A 20,699-nucleotide genomic window follows, 5' to 3' on the forward strand; every position below is an offset into this window, starting at 1 on the left:
ACTAACGTACTCTTAGTCTATAGTCCCCTTTCCTCCATACTGTATGGGCGTCCCACGGAAGGGACGCCCATACAGTATGGAGGAAAGAGGACAGGACGTAAGAGTAAGAACTAACATTAACCATTTATCGTGTGACACTTAGCTTGCTGAGTGAAGGAGCTCCTTGTGTCGAGGGTGGCCTCTCAATAAACCGTTACAAAGCATTCAAAGTGGAGTGTGTCCCGGGAATGTGCTTCTTCTGTACCGCTGCACCCCAAGAACTAATGTACACCACTCTTAGAAAAAACGCAACAGAGAAATGAAAAACCTTACGATACTAGTACTTTCGGCATTTCGGTTTACTCCGAATTTACTCTGTATTTTGGTAGAGCGCAAACGAAATCAAAGACATTGGTAAATGTCACTGAAATGCATTTATAAGACAGTAATCGCTTCCAAGTGGGCATATGCAATGTGAGAATCACTGTCCTCTCCAGAGGGCTCAAATTCTACAAAAGGTAAAATCACAGGTATCAGCCTCATTAAACACTCCAACTTCCCAAACATAAGTAACCAAACAGCAACTCCTGTTTTACATGATGGGGCTAGCGATAAGAAAACAAGCAAAAGAAAATTGAAGAAAACATACAGTTCTGACAAGGCATCTTCACAATATTAAACATTTTACAGAGAGAGCCTTTCAACAAATCAGTCACAAAGGCACTCCCCAAACTTGGGCACAGATCTCCAGACACATCTTAACTAAACATATTATTTGCTTAACATGTACTTAAATAGCTAGGAAGCTCAGATCAGCGGGTTAAGCATCAACTCTGCGGAGTAAGAAAATAAAGTACCATTAAAACTGCACACACTTGAAACCAGATATGTGCGTCAGGTTTCATAGCGCTAAGTGATTAATTGGTACGCGTTTGTAGAAGTATACCGTCCTCAAAAACGGATGCAAATCCTATGCCCACATTGTATATTTTGGGAAGAAGCTATTAAAGTATATTTTTTTAAATAATTGATTGAGTGAAACACAACTAAACAACACCTTGAAAGTTTGAATGGCGCAGCGAGTAAATCTGTCTGTCGAGTGTGCCCAAGGGGTGGAAGGCCTGGCTCAACCAAGCATATAGAGCCAGCGGGTTTGTCGAGGTGGACCTTTATCTGTCTGAACTTTTAAGAATGCCTCACCCCAAGCACCCACAATGTATGATTCATGCAACTGGAACTTGCGAAAAAGGGAAGACAATTTTCAATTAGTAAAAAGTATGGTGCAAAAATGGTGTTGGTTGGTAAACACATTCAAAGGTATGCCTACACGTAAAAACAAACCCGGACACGATTATATGTAACTACTGCTCTTGTGTTCCAAATAACTGAACTGTACTTTTAAAATGAAGTGCAGTGATATTTCAAAAGATTCAGGAAAAGCAAGAAGCGGGACTGCAGTGTCTGTTTGTGGGCAGGGCTAGAACCTACAACCTTGTCCAGTTAGGTTATCATTCGAACTAACTGATGTGCTCCCCACGATCTGCACTGCACATTTGTAAGAATACAGACAAACAATAGGAGTGTGCACCTAGATCTAACTAATCCATGTGGTACTGTATCAGTGTTCCAAGTTTTGCGAACGTGAGCATCCTCTTCCTTTGTTGAATTCTAGTTCTTGTGTGCTGACTCAGGCGATGGAGCAGTTCCAATATTATCAATGTTTGTTCCACATGGGCCTGGCTACGGGGCCCTTTGATGTTCTCTCAACTATGACAAACTCATCGGGATTTCCGAAAGCTCTGTAGTAGAGTAGCAAATCTTGTATGGCACACTCCTCAATCTGAAAGTTTGTGTGGGAAAAAACAACAAGTAAGCATTATTTCTCACGTTTCTTTGATATATTTGCTATATGTAGAGAGTGAGACATGCACATAAAAGCAAATATAGGGTGGGAAACAATTTAAAGAACACACACAATAGACCCTCCAGCTTGAAAAAGATAACCTACTGATAACCCTCATCCCCTTATACATTTGAAATGCATTGTACAGCCCTGTACTATAAGTATATTTTTCTGGAAGAACCTTACTTGTCAAAGGAAGGGAGACAAATGCCTTTCCATCTGTAGTAGTGCAATACCGAACACAAAGATTCATCTGTGCCTCAAAACACACCACAAACATCTTGCCTAAAGTTATTTCTGTACCTGCTGCTATAGCTTATCTCTAAAAGATTTTCAAACAGAACTCCTGTCACTGTCTGCATTATTAGAACATACGGGTCAAGCCTGCAGCTCTTAAATCATGCGTATTTCTATGGCTGATTGGAACACCACTTATTACGTCTTTTAGGTGTGCAGAAGAATATATTCATTCATATTAGAAGTGTACCAAATAGCATATTCAGGATTCAGTCAGTTAATTTGTCACGTATTCGGACGAAAACGAATAGAAAGCCAAATAGTTGTTTTACTAAATCATACTACAAACTTGAAACACACACTTTTTTTAAAAGAAAAATTAAAAAATGAAAGCAGTTTAAAATATGTGTTCCCAGATCTAATTTATTTATCTTCATTATAATAAACATACTTTTATAAAGCTTATTAGACAGAAAAGAGCAGATTAACAAAATGGCAGCGACCAAATGTACGGAAGGAGGTCCCATGAGCAAAACCAGCGCTACTTAAAGTGCTAGGTTGCAATTAACAAAATGGATATTACAATTGCCAGTTCAAATCACACACATTGCCAACCTTCTATGTGGCTCAAATAGAAAGATATACATGGTTTTTGCCTGCTCATGCAGAACAAAAGGTGAGGTTACATATGAGGTGAGTGGATTCCATCTCCCGACTCCCCCCGCACTAAAGGTCAAAAGAGGGGCTGATGGGGCTGATAGTGCTGGGCAGGGTAATCATAGAAAGGATAGCCTGGCGTGCGACTGAATGTGCCCAAACCCTACAAAGCTTTAAGAAGGCACTTGCCTGTAGGGCAGTCCCTAAACTCCACCAAATGTCTATCACTTCCCTCTACCCAATTTCTTGCCACCACATTAGAGAATGAAAGGCGCTACAGCTTTTTGTGTGCGTCTCATTCTTCAACCCCACAATGCCAGCAGATACAGTGATGTCCATCTTTCTTTGTCCTATCTGTCACCCCTTTCCTGTTGGGGAAGACTGGCCTATGATATTATTTAAGAGATTTCCCAATGGTCAATTTCTCCAGGTTGCCGCTCTTTTTCCCCACTTAGCAAGCCTCACCCACCTGGTGCCTTCCTGGTTGCCGCTCTTTTTCCCTACTTAAGGAGCCCTCCAGCCTCTTTCCTCTGCAGCTGGGCAGCAGGTGCAAGTGTATCTAGGTCACCTGGCCTAAGCACCACCCACCTTCTTAGCTCTGTCTCTTCCTTCCTGCCCTTAACTCTTAGATCAAGGGTGTCTCTCACCGGGCATCTGAAGCGAAGGGCTGACGAAGAAAAGGGCCCCTCACTCTCTGGCCGGCCTCCCTTGGCCCTCCTCCTACCCCCACCTGCGAGGCTAAGAACCTCGGGGTCATCTTTGACTCCACCCTTTCCTTCGCCGCCCACATCTCTGAGGTCTCTAAAAAGTCAAATTTCCAATTGCACCTCCTCAGAGGTACTCTGCCTTTCATCCCCTTCCCCCAGAAGCTCGTGGTATCCCAAGCTCTGGTTCTCTCTAGCTTGGACTATTGTAACAGCCTCTTTCTAAATCTACCTGCCTCTACTCTCCGCCCTAATCTAGAACAGGACTGCGAGACTTGTCCTTGGCCTCAAGCCCTGGGATCGTATCTCTCCAGCTCTGAAATCTCTCCACTGGCTCCCAGTGGATGCAAGTATTAAATTCAAAACCCTCTGCATTGTCCACAAGGCTTTCTGGGGCCTGGGTCCAAAATACCTTCAGCTATCCCTCCGCAAATACCTCCCCTCACGAGCTCTTCGCTCCCTCAGAGTCAGTCGTTCTTCAAAGGAACGAGCTGGGGGTAGATCTCTGTCTTCGGCTGGGGCCTCCCTCTGGAACAGCCTCCCTACCACTCTAAAATTTGAGGAGATCCATCTCCAGTCACGGGAGCACCTCAAGACCTTCCTCTTTTCTTCTGCCTTCGCTCCCCCTATCCCCTGCTGATCTGTTCTCTCTTGGAACCGTGCACCTGGCCACCCTCTGTCCTTCGGGCCCAGGTACCTGCTCACTCTGCCACCCTGCCGCACTGCCTCCGGGCCACCCCTTGCACTGGGGTCTGTATCTGTACCCATACAGCCCCCCCTTTTTCTTCCTGCACTTATCAGACCTACCCTGTCTGCTGCCTTAAACCTAGCACTTGAAAATTGCTGGCTGCATTACCACTGTTTGCTGCCTTTATTATTTATTTATTGTTATTTATCTGTTTCTCCTCTGCTTCTCACTTTTCACTTCTCCCCCCTACCATGCACTTGCGCGTTCTCAATGTCACTGGGCCTAGTAAGATCACTGTTTTGTTCTCCCCTTTTCCCCTCCCTTGCCTTGTCGCGCTCTGAAATACTTGTGTACGAGCGCGATAGAAATAAAATAATCAATCAATCAATTCCTATTTGGACCTGAAAAAGCTGATGAAGAAAAGGGCAATTCTAGTTTGGACCTTTTCGGACAGGAAGACCCAGGGCCCGACCCCCTGCTCAGACAGCAGGTAAGCATGCACCAACATGTGTTTACTCCCTCTGTACCCACAGGTCATCCCCACCCCCTCTGGTGCTCCTGTGATGCTCCCTTGTGCCCCCCTCCCTTCTCGCACACAGGTGTTGCCTGTTTTGCTTGATTCTTCTACCCTCCTTCCCCCCCACCCTCCAACCTACTTCTGCAGGAGTCTGTCCTGAGGCATTCTGGTTTCACCATCACCGTCTTGTGGCCAATGGTGGATTTGACTTTCATGGACTTCATTGATTCACAATGCGTCACCCTTTCTCACCTCTCATGCTGGACTTCCTTTGCATCCTGTACTCATGGTAGCCCTGAATCATGCTGTTCCAATCTTCATCTTGTATCCTGTTACTACTGACATCTGCAATTGTATTCGCTCTCCCCTCTTGCTTCTCCACTCTTTTTGACTGCTTACCCTGTTCTCTCCTCCACTTACTTTCTTCTATGCACATACTCTGTCAGAATTATCCCTGAACCTAGTATGATAGCAACCTCGCCTGTCTCCTCCCCCATCCCCTTACTTATTTCCCCCCCTACAGCACTATCGGAAATGTCGTGAGGACTAGTACGATAGCCGCTTGTTTTGTTCCTCCCCTCCCTTCCTGCACCCCTCTCCCTCACCTTTTGTTTTTCTCCGGCTCTACCAGAAATGTTGTCAGGCCTAGTATGGTAGTCACCGGTCTGTTTCCATTTCCTTTCCATTCTCCCCCTTCCTTCCTTATCTATGTCTTAGCTCTTGCACTATCTGAAATGTTGTCAGGCTGAGTATGATAGTTAATTTCACATCCTTACTGTTCATGGCCTGTAAGAATGTTATTGTATTTTCCCTTGTTCCCTCCCTTGCCTTGAAGCGCTTTGAAACACATTGTGTATAGGCACTATATAAATAGACTATCATATCATATCATATATCCTAAGAAGCCAATAGGGGTTGGGAAAGGTCTGACGCATCCTGAACTACCAGACATCTAACTGACTTGTCCCCAAACCCCATTGATCTAGAAGGGGCAGACGACTTGTTGGGAAGACTTCCGAATTCCAAACATCCTCCAGTCTTACCAATTTCACCAACAGAGCACAGCTCTTTCACTACGCCCCATAACACCTACCTCTCAATACTCCCCTAGCAGAATGGCCATCAAAGAAATTGGAGAGATTTCCCAACATGAATTTCCTCTGAGAAGTCTCAGACAGGGCATGTGCCTCTGTCTGACACAGAACGGACTACCTCAGCCCTACTGTTCTCTACTACCAGCTCTGAATTCATGTTTCTCCATAAACCTTTACCATAGGAACATATCATGCTTCCTTCTCACTCATCCCCGCCACTCCTTCTCTCCAAAACACAAAGTGATGCACCTTGGTCTGATATTTAATAAGGGATGCTATAAAATAATTTTAATTCCATTCACTTTTGCAATCTGCATTCCATATGTATTTGCCCCTCTGAATTGTTAATTTGCATTCAAATGAGAAGACAAAGTATTTGGCAAGAGCCGAATAGCAAGGAACTATTCAACCAGGACCAAACAGCTTTTTCTCAGTGGGAATTCAACCAAATACATACTCAAAGCCGAAGTTCGGTACACCACTAATCAATATGTACTAGTGCAACATACAGTTTATGGGAATTATTTTGTTGCCCCATATATGGCAAATCCAAACAATGGGCTTCCAACTTAGATCTGGCAGATGGTTTGCCAGAATGTAAATAGCAAGACATTGGGTGACTTAATACTCTGGACTTATCGGCATTGTTCGAAACGGAAGCGCACACCATCCCCATCATCAGGCCCCCAGACTACGACTAAAATGGTCACCAATTAAACAGGATTTTTCAATAGAGGTTGGGCGCCACTGGCACCATTTCTATGAGCGAACGTGGCTATTACATTACAATAGACATAGTAAAAGGTAAATGGATTTCCGTTCACTATGGGTGAACAAAGTCTTTTTATGAGGTCTATGTTTACAGTAATAGTGTGCACTGACAACGTTATATACATTTCTATGTTTTGTAATGCATTTACTAGGTGTCAGTCATTATGTAACTACACTTTGTGAATTTATAGCACATTCCGAGACTGTGAAGTCTCTGATGAATGAGGTGAGGATGAATTTTTCATAAATTCAAGAGGTTGATCCGAGCCACAGTGAATGTAGTAGTGAGGAATTCATGTAGTCTACGGTCACTGTCAAAGAGGAAGCCAAGGCTGCAAGCTTTAGGTGATGGGGAGAGGTAGTCGGGAGGGGGACGAGGGATGGGAGAGTGGGGTTGTCATTGGAAGTGGGGGAGAAAGACATTAGAGCCATTTAGTGTTGGACAGCCATGAGGCGATGATACAGTCGGAGATGGTTTATGTGAAGGAGGAAAAGATGATGTGTGCGTTGTTAGCAAAGAGATCATATTAAAACCCAATATATTGAATGATGTCACAGACAGCAAAGAAAATACACAGTCTTTCAGATAGTTCAAGGGTTTCATTTTTATGTGTGAGGTCTAGGGCTGTCCCTCCCTCTTATCTGCCCACAAACAACCTCCCTAACCCAGTCATTCGTAGCTCCCCAGGTTAGTTCTACTGATTGTTGACCCCTACTGTCCAAAATCTTAACTTATACTAGAGATAGTGCCCCTATATTTAGGCTATCTTACTTCCCCCTTAGGGACTTCCTAACTTTCCCTACTCGAAACAGAAGGTTAGTGCTCTAATGAGAAGTTGGACAGTGTCTTGCACCGTTTTAACCAGGCTAGATCAAACACGCCCACTCATCTCTATTCTTCTACTCTTGCAACCGCTCTCTCCACTTACTCCTCCCTACAATCCTTCGTCCCTCTGAAGATTTACTCCACCTACTACTACATGCCTCCGCCCACTACACTCCTCTGCCCACTTCCACACCAACACACTTCTTTCACCAGTTATCCTTAACTTCACATTCACTCTTTGTACTATCTTCTTCTACCTACTCACCACTCAAACTGCCGAACCACTATCACTCCTAAACCAATACGTCATGTGTTGGAACAATCTCCTCCACGACCCCCTCCTCCCTCCTTCCTCCTGGTTGTCTCTTAGTGATCCTCTACCTCCACCTCTGACCCGAACCGGTACCAACTGCACTGCCTTCCTGTTGTTCCTCTTTTAAATAGTGCTCCTTTCTTAGGGGTGGAGGGTGTACAAGGATGTTCCCATAAGGAGGCTAAGGGCCTGCTATAGCCTTGTTAAATGGCATATTATGCACAACTGCAGGACCATCGTCCAAAACGTCCGAGTTTGCACCTTAGAAGGGGTGCAGCAGAAGATTTTAAACCATGGGTGTCTATCACCCTTTCAACCAGGGCCATGAATTGTGCATGAGTATGCGTGTAGGGCTGAGCCTGCTGGAGCTCAAGGTCTGAAGACGTATCCAGGACGCTGGCATCTTGTAACCCCTGGGCTCGAGCCAACAAATTGGCTTGGTTGTTTAAGAAATTGACACCACTGGTACCAGAATAGATAGGATCAACATCCTCTTGATCGTCGGGCTGATAGTCAAAGAATCCCGACCTTGACAGTGGTAAAAAGGAACCATCACCAATAGCCGGCATCAAGGGTTTTCCCACGGATGCTGATGGGACGGCTGTCGACGCTGATGGGATGACTTTCGGCACTGGTTGAAAGGTTTTTGGCGCGGAGGAAGGCTTCGATGACAAATGGATGTCGTGAACGTCAGCCTTATGAGGGACAGTCAATGGCATTTGACGCACCTTTGCCGGCGTCGAGCCTGAAGGCTTTGTCGATGTCGATGGAATGGCTAGCATGGGGTCGGGAGCATCGAGCGCTGCTTTTGCTGCCAAAGCTTACTGGTCAGGAGTGCGGGGGACTGCACCTACAGCAGCTTGATTCCTAAACATTTCAAGCATTTCGGTCTTGAAACGTTCCCACTCTTCCCCGAGTGGTCGGCCCCACTGAGGGCTTACCTCGTTCCGATGACGAGCTGGACCCGCGTTGATGGTGGTGCTGCTTCTTTCCTGAGGAAGACGAAGAAGAATGGCTTCTTCAATGGGACCGCTTTTTTTTTTTTACAATGCTTTTCTTTCCCCTTTTACGGGGGTGGGCTCCTCCATCTCGGCCTCGGAAGCAGGACGAGTGACCGCGCCAGAGATTTTGTGGACAGTCGGCCCAAAGCCAGTTTCCAAGCCCTCTCACACAGGGATTTGAGCTGCATTTTCGAGAACGACGCACAGGCCTCAGTGTCATGACTTGCACTCAAGCACCATAGACAAATCTCGTGGTGGTTGGTCACCAACATTTTGGCCTGGCAATCGGTGCACCTTTTGAAGCCTGTAATTAGCTGAGTTTGACATTGTGGTCGAGGTTTTCTGAAGAGAAAAGTCAAGTCGTGTTCCTGATGCAGCATGCAAGCACACAGAAAAAAGGAACTGATGCATGGGGCGTAGTGATGTGCTATATATACACGACACATGTCACGTCTAGAGCGGACGATCAAACAATGAGCAAGATGGATTGACGGCTGAGTCTAGGTCCAATACGCCCCACGTCGAAAAAGTTTCTGGACGAGGAGATCTATCAAGATGAGGAATCTGCAGGAAAAAAGCAATCCATTGAAATCACTTTACTCCCCACTTTGAAAAAACAGAGTAAAGTACTCCCACTTAAAAATCTTATCTGCAGAGCTGTGCTTTGGCATATTTTTCTTTGCCAACTATAAATGAAGGATAATCATGGCATGGAAACAATTTAATACACATCTAAATCACAACCAGAGGGAAAGTGGAAAGATTGTTAAGCAATGGCCTAATGAACGATAGCACACTGCCTAACCTTACACTATAAAACAGGGGGGCATTGGGGAGTATTTTTTGTTGGTAATGTGATGATTCACCACGTATCATTTCACCCCAAGGGGAGCCCTTTCCCATGAGGCTAGGGAGATCTGGTCACTTCCCAATAGTCCCCCTAGGGGTGGTTTAATGCAGGATGACCTCATGGGGAGGAACTCACCTGGGGATAAGGGCGATCACCTAGGGTACAGCCCATTGGCAAACATCTCACTCAAATCTTCCCTAACCTCCCCCTTCATTCCAAACGACTTACTTGAGAGTAGACCCATGTATTTCTGTAGTCGACGAAAGACAGCCAAAATAGCAAGTACCAGGACGAAAAAGAACACAAAGCATGAAAATTACTGACTCTGCTAGAACTGGTACTAGATGGCCCTGAGGATGCATGAAGATCAACCTATCAAAAAGAAAGAACTTTGACAATCTATCAGTGCGGAACTGGCAACAATGCATAAGAAGAGAAGAAGGACTGAAGATTTTGACAAGCTCCGCCGGGAGAGGCAGCAGGTGTGGAAACCATCCAGAGCAGGAGTTTCAAATCCTGTTGGCTGAACGGGAAAACCGAAGAGCGTAGGATGCCGGCAAAGCGCTAAGTAAGTTCTCTGTGGGTCCAGCTGGAGCTGACCCAAATACTAAGCAGGAAGAGGAACCTGAGCAGTCCAGTAAAAACGCTGCTAAGGTAGCAGAGGAGAGACGTCCAAATAGACAGAGAGATGTACCCCATTCACAAGAAGCCCCACTGGCATACTGAAGTCACAGCAAAGGTAACATGAGGTACGAGAGACCAAGAGGGGACAGGGGTGAAAGAGGGGCAGGCTCGAGCAGCTTTCCGTGGGCCCGGTTGTAGCAATCAGACTATTGGGCCGAATGGACTGAGCATACGAGGATAACGTCCTCGTCGCAGAGGCATCAATAAGCCCATTGACCACCAGGGAAGGGTCTGGGACCCCAATACAAGTGCATCAAGCATCTGAGGAGAACTTGCCTGTCGCAGTGGTGGCAACAAGCCCAATGACCATCATAGAAGAGTCTGGGACCCTGACATAAGTATACTAAGCATCTGAGGAAAGCATCCTTGTCACAGTGACAGGGAAAGGTCCACTGAGGCCCTGGGAAAAGATTTCTGAATTTGCTAATTCCACAGAGAGGGGGCGAAAGAACGACCAAGTTAAAAGATACAGTGAAGCACCAGGCGAAAGGGGTCATTCTCCTGGTGAAGAAACTGAAAGCCCTTTTGATACACTTCAGAGATACCAGCGTAAGGGAGTCATTCACCAGGCTTTGTTGGGAACTATTTTGAAGTGTTTGGGAAAATACCAGGAGAAGGAAGTCATTCGGAGTCAATGACTGACATTCTGACAGACCCTTTAGTATTAGTATGAGGCAGGGAAATCCCTCTTAGAAGATAGGGATAGCAAGGGTTTCCTTTTTGACATAAATAAAAGTTTTTATCAACCAAAATCATACCCTTGTGTAAACATCCTTCGTCGATACCCTTACATTTGGTCGTAGGAGTGCGATCTGACTCAACTGATATAAATTGAGGAACCCCGAGAAGTATATGGCCAGAGCAGAAAGGGATTTACCACCCATATAATCCCTAGGAATAAAACCCAGTTTCAAACAACCAACCACTATTACTCCCTTAAGTATCCCCTTTACTTCCTCCTACCAGGTAGTTTAGATAGTGGAGGAGACCCTGAGAAATCTACCCAAGAGATCTCAGAGATACTAAAAGGGGGACCACCGTCTTCAAAATCCCTGAGCCACCATCTGATTATTCAAGGACCCCTAGCGAGTCTTCAAAATCCCTCTCTCACCACAGTACAGAATCCTCGGACGAATCAAAGGAAAAAAAGGAATAGTCACCCCAAGTAGAAGTTCCGAGCTCTCCTCTCAGTGGTTGGAAAAACTATAACTAGTCCCTTCTTTACCATCTGTCTGATTCATTAGATGACTCAAAGGGAGAAGAAAGAGGAAGAGAGTTCAAGGGATTGGGAGGGCGTGCTAACCTCAGACGGCTCCCTAAACTCAAGGGCAGATAGAGGGGAAGAGGGACAAGCAGAAAAAGACTTGCCCCAGCTCACCCACCCAATCTCCCCAATCTACCCATGACTAATCCGATCAAGGTATTACTCGATAGCCTGGTGACCCATCAGATCCAGGCTGAGATAAGATTCTAGGAGGGGCTGGACAAAATAGCATCCAACCAGCAAAGACCAGTCCTACAGCATGGGATTCTTCAACCTTGTCGGGAGGTTGAAGACCATGAGAATTTCTTTTTAAATTTCGAGAGACTGGCACAACTGGAGTGAAGAGATTAAGACCTGCTACCTTGCTCCCCTACTAAGGGGTGAACTCCAGGCCTCTTATCAGACCCAGGAACCTCTAGGAACTATGACATTTGATTAAATAAAAGAAAGTCTCCTTCACAGTGTAGGACAAACTGAAAGCTTCTACCGTCACGAATTCCATGAGATCTAACTAAACCCTACTAAGACTCCAATGGAATGAAGGGCCAGGATTCAGAATACCCTATTGCAGTGGTTGGGCAAGAAGACCCTGACAGAAGTGATGGAGACATTGGCATTAGAACAGCTGATGAACAGTTTTCCCCCATCCGTGCAAAGAGCAGTCTTGTAGCTTAGTAAACGTATCTTGAATAGCGCTGTTGAAACCGCCCATGCAGAAGCAGCAAAACAACTCGGGGCATTACATGAAGGAAGGAAGATCTGATGAATCTGATGGCGTCATCATCTCGCGGTGGTGACCTCTCCCCATGTGGCCTGGGGACGGCAGCTGCTACCTGATCCTGACCCTTGGGGTTGTAACATGGGGGAGGTGACCCTTGGGAGGGTGTTGTGACATCGGACAAGACATGATATCCCCCTTTCACGTTTGAGAGTACCCCTGCCATTCCCCATGCCCTAATGGCATATCATCATCCCTCCCCTCACCGACCCAAGTAAGGCACTGTAAACATCTTCCCAGGTTCTGCGCATAAGACATCAAGGACCGACTTGCCCTTTAAGATCATTAGGAACACTGTACCAAATTTCCCATATAAGTCACCAGAATAGACTCATCTCCCTAAATGTAAAAATACTGTGACGAGGAAGATTAGCAGAGTAATGGGGATCAATGGAGACTAGGAGTGCATGCCGCACTCTAGTCGTTACAAAACCCTACCTGAAGCCAGGAAATGTAAAACAGCACAACAGCTGATCAAGGAATGCTGACTGGAGAAGGCTACCTCTCTCAGTGCTGACCGAGGAACCGTGGGGCTGGGGTGGTGTCCATGGAGCGAAGCGACTTTCCGACAAGAGAAAGAAAAGCAAACTGCAGTCGAACATACGCAATGATGATGCCAGAAGCAGACAGAGAGCTTCTGGGCATTCGCCGGTACTATAAGACAGTCTACACTGAATGAAGCAGCGAGAGAAAGCAGAATGGTGGAAGGCAGCCACCGGCTTGGAGCAGGGGAACCGACAAAAGCCAGCCAAAGCCAGTGAGCCCACCCAAGCCATGTAGGGACACTGGGCATAACGACAAGCCTGCCAAATCCAAACAAATGCAAATAAAGCAAACAAAGAATGAGAAAGTGAAATTCTCTTAAAGAGGAATAACAAAATATACAGAAGAGTATCAAGTTTGTGAGTGTGTGCAATATACCTATTGGAGAAACCCTGGCAGGATAGTATACCAGGGGCATTCAAGATAGGACAGTGCAGATATAAGACTGTCGAGTCTGCAAGGGTGTGCAGTACATATATAAGGAAAGTCCTGGCGGAAGAGAACACCAGGTGGATTTAAGATGGAACCAAAGAAAGACAAGTAGTTTTCCACTTTGTAAGTATTTATCAGACCAATGCAAGCTACAAGAAAATATCCACGGGAAAAGCCCTGGCAGAAAATATACCAGGCAGGCCAAAAGCGAGAAAAGTCCTGTTAAGAAAGTACAGCAGGCAGGTTCAGGCCATAAGAGGAAAAGCCCTGGCAATAAAGTATAGCAGGCAGATTAAAAGGTGCAAGAATATACACGAGAAAAGCCCTGGCAGAAAAATATATATTAGGCAGATTAACGGTGGTGGAATATACCCATTTTAGAATGTGTACCAGGCAAAACCAAGTCATAAGATTATATACAGTTAAGAAAAACCCTGGCAGAAGAGTATACCATGCATGGTCAAATTGAACACTGCATATTAAATAGTACCTGAGAAAGCCCTGATTAGGATATAACAGGATTAGCGAAAAGGTTGTGAAAATACATGAAGAGGAAGTGGAAACCTGGCAACAGAGTACACCATGTATCAGAGTAAGATACAGACTAACAGCCAAGTTGTTTTGTGTGGTTGATCAAAATAAAACTTGAAGAACTGACATTCTTGAAATACAAGGAAGAGTGAAGAGAAATCAAGTGGAAGGGAACCAACCCCTCTGCATCAAGGAACTCTGACCTTCTGAACTATTTTTGTGTTGGAGTTGCACATTTTGTTTTTAAACATTTGTGCACTAATAAAGGCCAAAGACATTTTCCTTTTCACCTTAAAGTTATTTTTCTAGGTGGGAGGGCCAGAATAGACACAGGATGATTTACTTTAGACATCCTGACATTGGACAGACACTTCATATTCCTTAAAGGTAGGGAAGCAGAGTTTCAAATTCTGTTGGCTGACCGGGGATACCGAAGTACGGGGGATGCCGGCAAAACACTGAGGGAGTTCTCCGAGTATCCAGCTGGGACACAAAGCAGGAAGAGGAAGCTAGGCAGTCCAGTACAGCGCTGCCGTGCTGCTACAGAAGTAAAGGAGAGAAGCCTGAAGAGCCGGAGAGACATACCCTAGTCCCAGGAAGCCCCGCTGCCATACCGAAGTCCCAACGAAGATAACGGAAGGTACGAGAGACCCAGAGGGGACATGGGGGTGGAAGAGAGGCAGGCTTGAGCATCTCTCTGTGGGCACAGCAGTAGCAATCAGACTACTGATACTGAACAAGTTACTTACCTGTAAGTACTGTTCTCCAGCATGGGTCTGGCATGGATTCACATGCTCATGAATAATCCCTGTCAGGCGGGAATCCTCTGTAAAAGAAAAAACAGTTTCAGTTTTGTTTCAAAAGTGTTGTTCTCCTATAAACCAATCACTGAGTTCTCGGTCATGCTGCCCCCAGCCAATTACTGCCCTCTACCTAAGCCCCTCCTCCTGCGTCGAACTCCATGTAGAAGCCGTGCAAATGTCCAGCAAGGGCACGCCAGACAGGAACACCATTGTAGCAGCGATCGCTCTGGTAGAACGGGCTCTCGGACGGCCAGGCAGCGGTCGGTTTACCAACCGGTGACAGCGAGTGATACAGCTGGAGAGCCACCTGGAAATGGAAGCCTTGGACAGGCCTGCCATGGTTGCTAGGACCAAAGTTCACAAAAAGCTGAGAAGTTTTCCGGAAACTCTTTGTGCGGGCTACATATAAATTCAGAGATCTAGCCACATTCAGCGAGTGCAAAGTACTTTCAGCCGGCGACGAAGGAGTCAGGAGGGGTGCGTCCACAGCAGCACCCCATCTCGTGGAAAGTCAAGTAAGGCCGCTTGCATGACAGGGCCTGGACCCCACCTACTCGTTCGGCAGAGGTGATGACCACGAGGAACACGGTCTTCCATGACAGAAACTTGAACGGGGCTGAATGCATAGGTTCGAAAGGAGCCCTCATGAGGCTAGTCAGCACCACATTGAGTTCCCATGCCGGAGCCGGAGCCTCACTGGCGGGAACAAACGGAACAGTCCCTTGATTAATTCTTTGACTAAACAGTGAGACCACAGAAAAGGCCGTCCTGGAGATCGGGTGTAGAGGGAGATAGCCGCCAGATGTACCTTGATGGAGGCGTGAGCCAGTCCTGATTTAGCCAGCGACAGTAGATACGGAAGTACCCAAGGAGCTGTGAGCCTCGGAGGCTTGATCTTCTGCGATCGGCACCAAGACGTAAAGCGTTTCCATTTGTGTCCATAGCACTTCAACGTAGACACCGCCCTGGCCTTGGCGCGTACCTCCCTGCAGTCCGCTGGAAGATCGTAGCCACCAAACTCTAATGCTGCAGGAGCTAGGCCTTCAGGTTCAGAGACTCCGGTTCGTGGTGCAGAATTGCGCCTCCTTCCCTGGCGAGAAGATCCACGACCACTGGAAGCTTGACTGGAGGGGACGCTGACATGTTGAGAAGGTCTGGGTACCAGATCTGCCTCGGTCACGCTGGTGCAACGAGGATCATCCTGCACCAGTACCGTCCGAGTTGACTAATGACTTGAAGAGGAAACGGAGGAAACGCATACAGAAACAGGCCTTCCAAAGGCAATGACAAGGAGTCCCCCAAGCTCCCCGGCTGAGGGAATCTGCTGGCGAACCTCCGGCTCTTGGTGTTCATCGCTGTCGCAAACAGATCAATCTGGGGACTGCCCCATTTGAGGAAAAGGTCGTTTACTTGATCCTGCCGAAGCTCCCACTCGTGGCAAGAGCGCAGCTCCTCGTTGAGAGAGTCGACAACATTGTTCTTTACTCCTGCCAGGTGAAACAGAATGAGGAACATCCCCTGGGTGACGGCCCAGTGCCATAAGTCCTGCGCCTCTTTGGATAAAGCTGGGGATCTAGTGCCCCCCTGTTTCCGGAAGTAAAACATTGTGGTGGTATTGTCCATGAAGACCCTCATCACTTTTCCCTAAGGGACGGCCAAAACGACTTGAGGGCCCAAAACATGGCCCGTAGTTCCAGATCGTTGGTATGTAGCGTCTTCTCCTCCGGCAGCCACAGGCCTCTGGCGTGAAGACGTCTCGTGTGGGCTCCCCATCCTTCCAGGGAAGCACCCGTCGTGACCGTCTTCTGGTACGGAGGGCTCTGGCAATCGATGCCTTCTGCGATATTGGAGCGCACGCCCCACCACCTTATTGCTCGATGGAACTCCTTGTTGAGCTCGATACAGGTCCGGACACCTGGACCCAACGGGCATCAAGGAATTCCTGTAGAGGGCGCATCCGCAACCTGCAGAGCCGAATCAGGTATATGCATGGCAACATCATGCCGAGTAGAGACTTGATGGTCCTCACCGTGGCGACCAGCTGTGCACTTTGCCTAAGATGGGCGATATCCTTTCCTGTTTGTTTGTTTGTTTATTATATTTGTATGGCGCTCCAAACCCAGAGGTAGAAGGGCGCTTAAGAATTTGGTTACAGCGTTGAGAAGTATCTTAGTTTTGCATACTTCGTACTAGTTTATAATATATACATATACATACAGTGCTCAGTGAACAAGAGCAAATGCCTACAATATACAGTTTTCAATATAAATACAGTGCCTAAGCCAGTTACCGCAAGGTCTGGTGTTAATGGCGTTATTCTTTGTTTAGAAGCCAGTTGATGACCTGCTTCCTAAAGATCTGGAAGGATTAGACAGTTTTGATGTTAAGCGGTAGGGAGTTCCAGAGTTGGGGGGCAAGCACTGTGAAGCTTACCCCTCCAGCTCTTTTTAGGTGGAACCTGGGCACTGATAAGCAAAGAGTGTTGGAGGATCTGGTGAATCTGGTGGCGGGTTTCAGGGTGAATTTATTAGCTAGATATGGTGGTGCTAGGTGATTGAGGGATTTGTACGTGAGGCAGATGGTTTTTAGATCAATTTTTTGGCGTATGGATAGCCATTTGCAGGCTTTCCTAGTAGCGGAGATATGCTCTTGTCTGGGAATGTTGAGGGCTGCGCGCAAGGCGTTGTTTTGTATTACCTGCAGCTTGTTGAGTACGGATTGATTAGCACCTAGGTACGGAACAAGTTACTTACCTGTAACTGTTGTTCTCCAGCGTGGGTCTGGCATGGATTCACATGCTCATGAATATTCCCCATCGTCAGGCTGGGAATCCTCGGTAAAGAAAAAATCAGTATCAGTTTCGTTTCTGATCTGTCTTTCGTAGTAGTAACCAATCACTGATCTCTGCGTCATACTGACCACAGCCAATGACTGCCATCTCCCTAAGCCCCGCCTCTGGCAGCCATCTTCAGATTTGGTAGCACGTGAAGTGGCAGTATGACCAAGTGAAGAGCCGCAGAGGGGTAGGCGGGAGGGTTCGCATGTGAATCCATGCCAGACCCACGCTGGAGAACAACAGTTACAGGTAAGTAACTTGTTCCTTCTCCAGCATGGGGTCTGGCATGGATTCACATGCTCATGAATATAAGAATACATAGCAGTACACACATGCACAACCACGGGAGGTGGCAAAGGCTCAACATTAAGCAATACAACAACTCAACATTAAGCATCTCTTACCTCCTCACCAGGCTCACCTTAAGCGAAGAGGTTGCGCAGCACTGCTTGGCCAACCCTGGACTCCTCCCTGGAATCCCGATCGACGCAGTAGAATCTCGTGAAGGTGTGCGTCGACCTCCACGTAACAGCCCTGCAGATGTCCAGCAGGGGCACACCAGATAGGAACGCCTTAGTAGCAGCGATCGCTCTGGTCGAATGGGCTCTCGGGTGGCCTGGCAGCGGTCGGTTAGCCAACCGGTGGCAGTGCATGATGCAGCCGGAGAGCCATCTGGAAATAGAAGACTTCGAGAGAGCCTTCCCTTGATTCACAGGTCCAAAGTTCACAAACAGCTGTGATGTCCTCCGAAAACTCTTCGTGCGGTCCACGTAGAACTTCAGCGCTCTAGCCACATCCAGCGAGTGCAAAGTCCTCTCGGCCGGCGACGAAGGAGACGGGAGGAAAATAGGTAACACCAGGGGCTCGTTAAGATGGAAGTCCGACGGCACCTTGGGCATAAAGGAGGGGTGCGTCCTAAGCACCACCCTCGAGGCATGGAAAGTCAAGTACGGTGCTTTGCAGGATAGGGCCTGGATCTCTCCCACTCGTCGTGCGGAGGTAATGGCCACCAGGAATACAGTCTTCCACGACACAAACTTCATCGGTGCAGAGTGCATCGGCTCGAATGGGGGCCCCATGAGCCTAGTCAGCACCACGTTAAGCTCCCAAGACGGGGCCGGGGCCTTCACCGGCGGGAAGGACCGGAACAGTCCTTTCATAAACTCTTTCACCAGTCGATGGGACCACAGGGACGTCCGTCCTGTGGTTCTGGTATATCTGGAGATCGCCGCCAGATGAATCTTAATGGAGGCATGGGCTAGCCCAGCCTTCGCCAGCGATAGCAGGTACGGCAGCACCTGAAGGGCCGTAATCCATAGGGGGTTGATCTTCTGTGCTCGGCACCAGATAGAGAACCTCTTCCACTTGTGACCGTAGCATTTGAGAGTCGAGGATGCCCTGGCCTTTGCAAGAACCTCTCTGCAGTCGGCCGGTATATCGGACCCTCCAAACTCTAGCGCTGCAGGAGCCAAGCCTGCAGGTTCAGCGACGCCGGGTCGTGGTGGAAGATGGCGCCTCCTTCTCTGGAGAGAAGATCCGCATCCGCCGACAGCTTGATGGATGGGGACGTTGACAAGTCCAGAAGGTCCGGGAACCAGATCTGCCTCGGCCACGCCGGTGCGACGAGGATCATCCTGCACCGGGACCTCTTGAGCTGGTTGATGAGTCGAAGCAGCAATGGCAACGGAGGGAACGCATACAGGTATAAGCCATCCCAGGGGAACGAGAATGCATCGCCCATGCTTCTCGGCTGGGGAAACCTGCTGGCGAACCTCTGGCACTTCGAGTTCGTCGCTGTTGCGAACTGGCCGATTTGGGGTTTGCCCCATCGTCGGAAGAGTTGATCCACCTGATCCTGGCGCAGCTCCCACTTGTGACACGCGCGCAGCTCCCTGCTGAGCGAGTCGGCGATGGTGTTTCTTTCTCCTGCCCGGTGGAAGGGAACCAGGAACATCCCCTGGGTGACCGCCCAGTGCCACAGATCCTGTGCCTCCTTGGATAGGGCTGGGGATCTGGTACCTCCCTGCTTCCGTATGTAAAACATTGTCGTGGTGTTGTCAGTGAAGATCCGCACCACCTTGCCCTTGAGCGACGGGAGGAACGATTTGAGAGCCCAGAACACGGCTCGGAGTTCCAGGATGTTGATGTGCAGGAGCTTCTCCTCCGGGAGCCAGAGGCCTCTTGCGTGGAGATCTCCAGTGTGGGCGCCCCAACCTTCCAGGGAAGCGTCCGTCGTCACCGTCTCCTGGTACGCCGGCGTCTGAAAGTCCTTGCCCGCCTGAGGTGCGCTCGAACGCCCCACCACTGAATCGCCCGCCGGAACACCTCGTTGAGGGGGACCCTGTCTTCGAAGGTGCCCGTCGCCTGCATCCAACGGGCGTCGAGAAATTCTTGAAGAGGGCGCATCCGTAGTCTGCATAGGCGCACCAGGTAGATGCAAGAGGACATCATCCCCAGGAGGGACTTGATGGACCTCACCCTGGCCACGTCCGTGGCTAGCAGGCGCTGCACTTTGCCCAGAATGGTCTTCGTCCCTTCTTCCGGCGGTGCCGCCAGACGCCTCACTGTATCGAGCTTCGCTCCCAGAAACAGGGCCACCTGCGACGGCACCAGGTGGGACTTTGGGTAATTTATGGTGAATCCTAGGTCTGTGAGTAGCTGGACGTTCCTCGCAGTGTGTTCGACGGCGATTTCCCTCGTCTTTGAGCGGATGAGCCAGTCGTCCAGGTAGGGGTAGACGTGAATCCCCTGCAGGCGCAGCCGCGCCGCCACAGGTGCTAGGCACTTGGTAAAGACCCTGGGGGCCGACTTCACTCCGAACGGCAGTGCTCTGAATTGGTAGTGGCGTCCCTGGACGACGAACCTAAGGAACTTTCAGTGACTTCTGCGGATGGGAACGTGGAAGTATGCATCCTCCAGGTCCAGCGACGATAGAAAGTCGCCTTCCTCCAGCTGTCCCAGCACGTGCTGGAGGGTGACCATCCTGAACTTTTGTGACCTGATGTATTTGTTCAAACGACGAAGGTCCAGGATCGGGCGCCAGTCGCCCGTCTTCTTCCTGACGAGGAAGTACCTTGAGTACATCCCGGAGCCCCGGAGCCTCTTCGGGACGGGCTCGATGGCGCCTTTCCTGAGCATCGCCCGTACTTCCAACAGCAGTTGCGGGACGTGATTTTCCTTCCTGGCCACAGGTGGAACGTGAGGGCACTTCTTCAGGGATTCGATGGTGTGTCCTCTTGCCAGGGTATCCAGCACCCAACGATCGGTGGAGATGGACTTCCACATGCC

At 48.3% G+C, this 20,699-nt stretch overlaps 1 protein-coding gene across 1 annotated transcript in view; it reads right to left on the minus strand.

The window, feature by feature from the left end:
* Nucleotides 1–320: 320 nt before the first annotated feature.
* Nucleotides 321–20,699, minus strand: part of IBTK (inhibitor of Bruton tyrosine kinase) — a 1,971,965-nt gene continuing 1,951,586 nt past the window's right edge. The window contains exon 29 of the mRNA XM_069606314.1: nucleotides 321–1,819. Coding sequence (XP_069462415.1) covers nucleotides 1,694–1,819 — 126 coding nt within the window. The 3' untranslated portion in view covers nucleotides 321–1,693. The remainder of the gene's footprint in view (nucleotides 1,820–20,699) is intronic.

The sequence above is a fragment of the Ambystoma mexicanum genome, chromosome 4p (assembly GCF_040938575.1).
Source record: "Ambystoma mexicanum isolate Mex_15411 chromosome 4p, UKY_AmexF1_1, whole genome shotgun sequence".
Taxonomy (NCBI): Eukaryota; Metazoa; Chordata; class Amphibia; order Caudata; family Ambystomatidae; genus Ambystoma; species Ambystoma mexicanum.